The sequence below is a fragment of the Gossypium hirsutum genome, chromosome A05 (genome assembly GCF_007990345.1).
Source record: "Gossypium hirsutum isolate 1008001.06 chromosome A05, Gossypium_hirsutum_v2.1, whole genome shotgun sequence".
Classification (NCBI taxonomy): domain Eukaryota; kingdom Viridiplantae; phylum Streptophyta; class Magnoliopsida; order Malvales; family Malvaceae; genus Gossypium; species Gossypium hirsutum.
Genome location: NC_053428.1, coordinates 78,225,110 through 78,235,524, shown reverse-complemented (window position 1 = coordinate 78,235,524; position 10,415 = coordinate 78,225,110). Strand labels below are relative to the sequence as shown.

Genomic DNA, 10,415 nt, shown 5'->3' with positions numbered 1-10,415 from the left:
CTTTCACACAAACAAACATATACTCTGATGCAAAATGAATGCAACAAGTAAAAATCTCACCCAACCAGCCAAAACACCACTCCAACTGCCCTATACACCACAACTGGGCTATGGTAGGCCCATCCAACCCGCACACCACAAAGGGCTATGGTAGTTTCATCCACCCTACACACTACGATAGTAGATCTAAGCCACTCAAATAGAAATATGCAGATAAGCTGACATATATATATTGCGGATGTACTGCTATCAGATTAATTTGCAGTTTGACTGTGAAAACAAACTTCCTTCTTTTCACAATTAAAACCCCAAATTTTTATGCAAATGCAAAAATGCACACAATATGCAAATGGACATACAGAAACAGGAACACATATTCGATTGAACAGAATAAAAAAAACTTGTATTTAGTTATAATGTAGCAGACATGCTAATCACAATGTCACAATTATCACATCCCAAACTCATACGAAGGTCAAAACTAATTTACCATACCACAAATGCATTTATGCAAATCATAAAATTTAAATCTAATGAATGCCTACTCATAATTAAATTTAAACCAAATTAATGACCCACACACTCCTACAAAGCTTAAACATAACATTTTACAAAAATATTGTAAAATTTGTAAAATAGGGCCACACGACCATGTGGTCCACTCGTTTGATACGAAAATCACACCTAAAATTGCTGCAAACACAAAAATTAAACACCGCGAACATCCCCAAATATGAGTGTTTAAGAAACACACTAGCAATGCACCGTGGAGACACTAAGGATCGACCAAAGCACCTTCCCAAAATTGATTTGAAACTTGATTACACAAATATATTAACCCGAGGAGGAAAAACCAATCAAAAACGACAAAGATAAACTAATAGGAAACAAATCACCACACAAAACAAACTTATGGTTATACTAACATCCAAGTGATAGAAAATACGAAAAGGAAGACAAACTTTCTCCCTCAAAGAGAATGACGACCGACAACGAGTTTGGCAAAGAGGAAATGACGCGGGATTGCTCAATTTATGAGCACTGTAAGCAATACAAATATGAACAATAAAGAAACAAAGATGAGAAATGAAAACCAAAAGAAAGAAAAAACAAAAACAAAAACAAAATAAAAAGAAGAAGCTACAATAGCCCCAAATGGTCAAAATTGAAACTGAAAGAACAAATGCGAAAAAGGGCCTTGACGTGACCGGGGTGGGGAAATGTGAGAGGGTTTTGGGAAATAAAATAAATATTTAATTATAATTATAAAAATATTTTAAATTTATAGGAAGTTAATACAACAAAATAAACAAATTTTTTTTTCTCAAATTAACAAAAAAGGAACAAACTTCATTACTCACATAGAGGTTACAAACACCAGACCTAAAAGTAGCTTGACATCTTATTACTGAATCAATATGTTTATTTTATTTTTAAAACGCATATATATAAGCTTAATTGAAAGTTTTCACTCCCAAGTAAAGCTTGATACTTCTAACCCAAAATGGGGATGTTACGCATTTCCACTGTCGTCGGTCAGAGAGTTCGCCATCAAGTCCATTTATTATACATTTTTATATAAGGTTTATATTTTTTATACAACACATCATTGTTGAATATTTCGTATTCTAATTGCGTGGTACACAACTTTCAATAGTTAAATACACCACAAGTATTTTATTTTTATTTTTATCAATTTAAAAAAAAAAGGAGGGAAAAGAAATGTAGAATGTTGGAGTTAGTCAACCTTAGTCCTGCACAAATTGTAACTTAATTATATTAATATAAATGGATTCTTTGTGGTATAAATTAAAAATAGGTATATTTGTTAAAACGCAGCTACAGCATTAAAAACCCCCCTGATTTTAATTCATTACATATTGCATGAACTCGGGATCGGACTCAATAGCTGCCATTGTTTCCGGCGCAAAAACTACCTCTAGATCAACGCTTCCCATCCCTTCCCGCCCAGGAAAAGCGGAGATCTTCCCATCAAATTTATTGGCGCCACCACTCCTAATCGCCAACGGCCGTCCCCATCCAAAATCATTTTCGTACATTGGAAACCTCGGTGAACTCCCCATCGTCATCGACGCTCCGTCAAAGTTCCCCAATGGGAAACACCGCGGGTCCTTCTCCCACTCCTTAACGTAACCACGCACCCTTTCGTCCTTGTGAGCTTCCACGCTTTCGTTTAATCTCTCGGCGCACCAACGCAAGTCACGTGACGTCACGTCACCTGCAAGTGCGTAAGTTGGAATGCTTTGAATCGCGTTCCCGAAATATAAAGGATCCAGCTTTGGGTTCAGCCGGTGACGACAATTTACCGCCATCCTGAACGTCGTCGTTTTGGAAATCGGAAGCTTCCTCGCACGTGTCACCGCTCGCCAGAGAAGAGCGGAAAGTGATTGGAATGACGAAATCTCCGCCGTATTCGCAATGTTGGATGATTTAAACAACCAATTTTCAAAAATCCCATTCAAGTTTACGCTCTTATCGAAGTAGTATTTTTCAAAGGCGTTGAAGTCTTCGTTAACAAGAAGCTTATCTTTGTTGTTGCTGTTAACTTTAGCTTTGAGTTCCAAAATGGCTTCTCTGCAGAAACTGAAGATTCTCTCCCGTAACGGCTCGTTGACGTTAAACGTAACTTTAGGTCCACCTTTCGGAACTTTTAAAATCGCCGATGAAACCAAAACTGAGTCCCGTGAAAATTCCGGTTGCCTTGAGATTTTTTCAATACTGGGGTCATTGTTACTAATTTTTCTGCAAATTTCAGCGTAAGTGTTGAAGAAATTCCAAAAGGACGTGCCGTCGGTCACCGCATGGTTAATGGAACAACCGATGAAGATTCCGTCGGGGAGCTCAGTAAACTGGATGGCCATGATTGGTTTAAAATGCCCCTGATAACTAACGGTTCTGTCGAAGGAGAAAAACTCGTTAACCAGCTCGGGGACATAAACAGGAGCAATGACATCACGAATGAACGAGGTGGCAAATTTGGAGTGATGGAACTCAACGCCAGCATCGTTGCAAGCTATGTAGATGGAACCGTTGGGGTCGGTGTAAAGACGACCGGCGAGGGGAGGGAAAAACGACAGCGTTTTGGAGAGGGATTGTTTGAGAAGGGAAAGGAGTAAGTGGATGGGAATTGAAGGGCGAGGGAAGAGACAACCTTTTTGAATGTAATGGCAAGACAACATTGGGAGATCTGAAACAGAGAGTTTGAGGTCTCTTAAATTTGATTTTCGGTCTGGGAAAATGGTTGATTTTGAGACATGAATCAATGGAGAAGAAGGCATTGTTTTGGTTTTTAACGTCTGGGTTTTTTTTTACCTTCTTTTGGGTTTTGAGTTTTGAGAACTGTGGAGTATTTATAGGGGATTTTGTGTGCATGAATATGTGGATCTTACGATTTAAAATGTGTGATGGAATTGGATTCTTTTATTTATTTTATAGGTTTAGGGTTGATAAGCTTTTGACAGTGAAAGAAAAAATTGAAGAATTTTAGTTTTTGAAATATTTTTGTTATTATTTATTTTATTAATATATTATAAGGATATATAGACGTGGATAAAATAAGATTATATCTAGATAAGGTCTTGTAGTATGTGAGAATTTATGTAAAAGGGGATAGTTCTGTATGATAAGATATTTTTTTTTATGCTTTCTCTATGATAAGATTGAGATATTTCTTTATGTGTATCTATTTCTCTATTTATGTTTTCATGTAGCACTCTTAATCCAAGCTTGTAACGGCCTCTATCAAACGACGCCACATTTGATATTCGTAAACATTTCTAGCAATTTGGTTGATTGTCGATGATTATATATGAGTTTTATTAATCAATCCTCTGACATAAAGTCGGCTTATGGTGTTACTTTGTGTTTCTAAGTCCGTTATTTGAGTTATCTATTCTTAAAGTTTGAAGCTATGAAGTATCAATACATTAAAGAGTGAATATAAAAACTAACATTATAGGTATCGAAACTCAGTTGATGAGTCTCAAAACTAAAGTTCCCTTTTTTTTTTTTGGCTACTAAAAATCTGAGAGTCTCGATATTATCACCTTAGGTATCAAAACTTAGATACAAAATTGCACAAGTTAGGTCAATCTATGGTTTCTTTACTTGTAAGAAAGCTAGGTCAATCTATGGTTTCTTTACTTGTAAGAAAGCCTTACTTTTATTTGGGTAACATTCTAACTAGTTGATTAATAGTCTAAGCCTAAATGCCCATTTAAAGCTTTACCAAATCAATTTCTAATCTCCAACCAACCTACATATCACAATACACAAGCTTAATAGTTAGTTTAAATTTCATTCTCCAAACACAAAGACCTATTAATCAAAATCAATTATACCTAGCATGCATTCAACCATCAACTCCTATTTATGAGAGAGCATAAGACATATCATATATATTGTTGGGGATAGATCCATATAATCAATGAGATAGTAAAAGTGGAGATGAACGAATACAATTATTTTATGTGGAAAACCCTTAAAGAGGGAAAAGTCACGGGCAAATGAGGTATCAAATTTTCACTAAATGAGTAAATAAAAGAGAGTAAAATATGGAAAAATAAACCTAAAAGTACTAAACGTAAAATCCCAAACCTCGAAAACAAAGTTCTAACTCAGGAACAAAATTATCTTCATAGATGCTAAGAAACTCTCACCAAAACTCATATGTGACTACATCTTGTTGCCCTCAAGAAAAGCCCTTACTAATTGGGGTCTCAAAACAGGGATACAATGACCCCTTTAAATAGGCTTAGATTAGAGTTCTAATCATACTAATATATCCCCAGAATAGTTAGAGTCCAATTGGGAGAAGTAGACCTACTTGAAATCTAAAACACAGCTGCCAAATAAGAGAACACATCTTGATATCGTGACAAGGCATATCGCCTCGTCGCGACGTCGTGACATCGGGCCTATTTTGGGTCTTCTTCAGTTGGTCGTCAAAACGTCTTTCTAAGTGCCTGAAAAACATCTAATAAATACGAGGCACTCCCTACAAATCTTCACATTGCTTTATATTTATCATGCCTCCTTTTCCATGCTCAAGTCACGGGCCTAACTCAAATTTTGCAAAATACCAAACAAGCTCAAGCAGTGCTCGAACTTGTAAACTGAAAGACTCTTAATCTTTAAATCAAATTTGTATAATGAAACAAGGGCCAGTGATACCAAACAGGAGAAAAAAAATCAACTCTCTCCACCTGACTATAACCCTTGTGACCAGCATTACCTCAAACACTCTACAAAGCATTCGAGTCCTAAAGACCAAAAGGGGATTAGATTCTTCTCTAAATCAGGCACATGCCAGACATCTGAAATGACTCCACCTTTAACTACCTCCGTAATTATCCAAAACTGTCATAAACAAAAATTTGTGATACGTCGAACTTCTCAATATTCAAGATCGTTGTTGTGTCACCGACGAGCCAATCTACGGAAGCTGAACCATACTCTGATACCAATTTATTGGGATCGATATATATAAACAATGAGATAGTCAAAGTGGAGAAATAAACACATATTTTACGTGGAAATCCCTCAAAGAGGGAAAAACATGGGCATATGAGGTATCGACTTTTCACTAACTGAGTAAACAAAAGAGACTACAATATTGAAAAATAAACCTAAAATTACTAAACATACAATCCCGAACCTCGAAAATAAAGTCCTAACTCAGGAACAAAATTCTCTTCATAGATACCACGAAGCTCTCACCAAAACTCATATGTGACTACATTTTGTTGCCTTCAAGAAAAGCACTTGCTGATTGGCGTCTTAAAATAGGGATACAATGAACTATTTAAATAGGCTTAGATTAGAGTTCTAATCATACTAAAATATCACTGGAATAATTAGAGTCCAACTCGAAGAAGTAGTCCTACTTGAAGTTTAAACTGCAGCTTCCAAATAAGAGAACATGTTGTGATGCCGTGATGTGGAATATTGCCTTGTCGCAACGTCATCTCTACTTTGCTATTTTAATGTTGTCGTTTTTCATCCCTACGATGCTCCTCATCATGATGTCGGGCCTCTTTTGGGCTTTCTTTGGCTGCTTATCAAAACTTTTTTCTAAGTGCCTGCAAAATGTCTAATAAATGCGAAGCACACCCCACATATATATATACACATAAAAACACACACATATATACATATATAAACCTCAAAAATACCTAAAGGACATATACTTATATTCATCTATGTATATGCCACTAAGGGTAAGTAATAGTCTACAAAACAAAAGTTACATATGATAGTCGTGACTTGTAGGAGGCAATGCGACCTTTCAAGCTTCAGTTCCAACACGTTGCACATGCGTATGAAAGACAACAAACGTATGCTAAGTATGAGTGCTCAATGTAATGCTATAAATCCAAATGAAATGTAAAACAACATAACTGGCACCAAATAGGTACTAGTGGTAGAGCCAAATAGATTGGGACCACCACTTTTATTATGTTAGAAAATTTTTTTAAGTGATTTTTATTTTTATTTTTATTTTAAAACTAAAATTATTATTTTATTCGGTGGATCCATAGAGAATGGCGTGACCACTAACCACTATGCTGCCATTTTTCTTTTGAGTTTTTTTTTTAAAATTATTTTTTTAGTAAAAAATGAATTTTTTTATTTTGGTGGAGCCATTATCTTTGGCGTGGCGAAATGACTATATATACCCATTGGCAGTTCAGCCTAAGGTGAATATTTTTTTAAAATTTTATTAAGTCAAAGGATGAAAGGGAGGGAGATTAGGACATATTTTTATGTTTTTGTGTTTATGTTTATTTAGAAAATTTTATAATTTGAAGGTATGTTTTATTTAACGATAATTCGGTGGAGCTTTGACACCGAGAAATTTAATGGTCCTTTTCGGGAGTCTAGATTTGATTGCTTAATTTCATATGCGGTGACAATTTCAAGTAAAAATAGGGGTCTCAGTTGCCAATGATTTATTTGGCAATGGGTTCAAATTGGTTATGCATCCAATGAGTGGATTATTTGAGATTCTCTGGGTCATCGAGATGTTTGACGGTCCATTGGAATCCCAAACCAAATCGTACAGGTGAAATTATCAATATTAGTAGTGTTCGAGCTACAAAATTTTAGCACTGATAAACTTGTTCGGTCGACTTGCTCATGTTGCGATTAAACATGGTATTTTTCAATTTGTAAGACACAATATTTTCGATCTTGAACAAAATTGAAATCATCATTTAATTATGTTTTATTAGTATTGAGAAAGTTGCTCGTGTTGTCATTAAAATTGGTCGTTTATGTTACTTTGTAATTTTTATGTTTCAAATTTCAACATTTTTTAAATGTAGGAAAATGTAAATCACGTACTAAAGTAAGTTATGTGAAATTATTTTGGAATGTTGCCAATGTAAAATTATATTTTGTAAAATATAATTTCTGAATTATGTAAATTAATTGTTATTTGAAATGTTGGCAATGTAAAATACTTTTCGTTTTAAATTATTTATGCAATGTGAATTAACCGTTTGATAAGGGGAATAACTAAAAAAATAGAAATATAAGGGGTGGAACTAAAAAGGATAAAGAAAAAAAAAAGAAAGTTTGGGAAAAAATGAGAAACAAAAAAAAGTGGGAGAGGGAGTTGACTAAAACAAAGAATGAAAAAGGGTATTTACACATAAAATAAAAAATATTGGGGTATTTTTAAACAAATAAAAGAAAAGAGAGGACCCAAAAAATAAATATGAAGAAAGTTGATTGACCGGTCACATCATGTCAACCGTGTCAATGATATCAGTGACGTGATAGGTCTGGAGGCCGACTTGACTTTTAATGTTTAAAAAAAATAACACTTACCTAACTTGAGGCTAACTCCCTCAACGACTCATTATATATAAAAGGGGGTGGGCTTCTAGTTTGGTCCCCATATTTTAGAACAAAGATTTCAAATAAAAGAGAAGAGGAGAGGGAAGTTAAATTATTTTTTTTATTAGTTGTAATATAAGTTTGTTGTGTTTGTTTTAGTTGGTGTTATTTGAAATTCGAAGTTAATAAATACGATTAAGGTATGTAAATTATATATTTTGATGTGCATGTATTATATTAAAAGTAGTTATTGTAATGTAATATTTAATTTAATTTAATTTATCAAGTGGTGGTTAAATTTTGTAAAAATTATGTAGATATCAGAATGTCTTCTTCAGTAAACGTGGATCATATTGCATCAAAGGTCAACAAAACCGTAAAATTGTTAAATCACAAATTAATTATTTGCATGTTATAAATGATATTTATTTATAGAGTATGATATGTTTTAACACTTTATTACGCAATTTATTATCATTATCTTACTACCTATTTCGTATTAAATCGATGGTTGATATTAATTGATGGTATTATCATTATGCTTACAATTTTGAATTAATTATCTTACTACCTACTTCATTAGGCTTAGATTGAATTTTGGATTCAGCATTTAAGAATTTTGATTGTGTTTTATATTATGTAATTTTTTATGCCTAATAATTTAAATATAATACTACATTATATACATGTTAAAATTAGTTTTTTCGGTTTTGTTTTGAAAATTCTTCTTTTTTTCAATTCAACTTGTTTTTTTTAGAAAAATATTTATCTATAATTTAAAGATATTATATTTATTTGTTAAATTTTGGTATGAAATTTTAATATTCAAATTTAAATATATTTTTAATTAAAATTTATTTTATAATTGAAATTGCATCAATATTTAAAATTTGAAAAAAAATTTAGAAATTGTAAAATTTGAAAAATATTTCATCTAAAATATATATTAAGTTATACTTAATTGAGATATTAATTTTTTATTTTACCATAATTTTTAATTTTTTAGATATTTGATTATCATTTTTTATAAAAAAAAAATTACCATACAGGATGAGTATCGAGTATTAAGGTCAGGGATCCATTTTCCCAAGTACCGTGCGAACGAGCGGATCATGCTTTACAGTTGGCAAGATTTGGAGACGTGGCATTGGTCCGGAAGTTCGACCTAAGGGCAGACCTAATATCTACCTTGGTTGAGTAATGACGCACGAAAACCCACACTTTCCGTATCCCGTGCAAGGACTACAGGATCACATTGGAGGACGTGGCTATGCAACTTGGGCTATGAGTTGAAGGTGATGCGGTCACAGGATAAAGCAGAGTGTTGGAACCTTTAGTGGTATGTAACAACTTGCTTGGATAGACCCTTGGTGATGGGGAAGATAACTTCATGACCTTGAAATTCTCATGGTTAAGTGTGAATTTCAAGAACTTATTGAGCACCGCCACTAAGAACGAGTTAATGTGCGTTGCTCAAGCCTATATTTTGCAACTGTTAGAGGGGGTACTTATGCAGGACAGAACATCTAATAAGGTCCACTTAATGTACTTACCTCTGTTAGAGATTTCACCTGTACTGGTATTTACAGCTGGGGATCAGTAGTATTGACAACATTGTTCGAGAGCTTTGTCGGGCAACAAATCAAGGCGCACATAACATGGCCGATTGTTTGGTATTGTTGCAATCCTAGGCGTTGTATAGGATGTCATTTCTAGCGTCCATTAGGTAGCAACCATATATGTGGCCACTTATAAATAGGTAAAGAAAAAATTATACTTAACATTTAACGACTCATAAGTGTGGATAATATTTTGTGGTGTATGTGTTAACGTGTTTGTTCAGGTATTGGCACGAGCAAGACACTATAGTATACCTTCAAATGATAGAGGCATCCGCCGGAGACAAAGTAATATATATAAATTTAATTATGTAACATTAATTTAACTTATTTAATTGCAGGATGTTACTTGACTCGTTTAACTTACCCATTCAATTATATTGTGCAGTTCCTTTAGATGTCGTATTCCGCACCGAACGTTGTGACCCTTATTCCACAATGGGTTCACGCTAAAGCCAATGTGTGGTGCATCAACGTGTCGGTGCTTAACTTTTCAACCATTGAGTGGTACAACGTCGATCGGGTTATGTGATAGTTTGGATGCAAACAATTTGTGCTAAATGTTCCACTACGATTTGATGATGTCCATGGTAAGACCAAAAGGGGGAAAATGGAGTGGATTGGGTCATGGAAAATTAGCTATATATAGCACTAATGGGACATCCGGTTCAAGAGGCGATCTCAAATGCACTCCTGTATGTTTGACTTTAGTCCTTTGGAGGAGTACATACGTTAGTACATGGCCAAATGGTGCCCTTTTTATATGGTGGGGAACTCATGGTAGTATTGGATCAAGGGTACAGACGAGGGAATCAACCTATGGTGGAGCTCGATCTGGAGGTCTAACCTTCGAAAAAGGGTTGACACTTTTGGGGAAGGGTCCTAGAGCAATGCATATCACCCAGAGATTGGAAGCTGTAGTTCAAATGATCA

General features: G+C 34.4%; 1 protein-coding gene across 1 annotated transcript; it reads right to left on the bottom strand.

The window, feature by feature from the left end:
* Window positions 1–1,761: 1,761 nt before the first annotated feature.
* Window positions 1,762–3,419, bottom strand: LOC107957325 (uncharacterized acetyltransferase At3g50280). The gene has a single exon (XM_016892830.2). The coding sequence runs from the start codon at window positions 3,297–3,299 to the stop codon at window positions 1,866–1,868; it is 1,434 nt and encodes a 477-aa protein (XP_016748319.1). The 5' UTR covers window positions 3,300–3,419; the 3' UTR covers window positions 1,762–1,865.
* Between the last annotated feature and the right edge of the window lie 6,996 nt (window positions 3,420–10,415).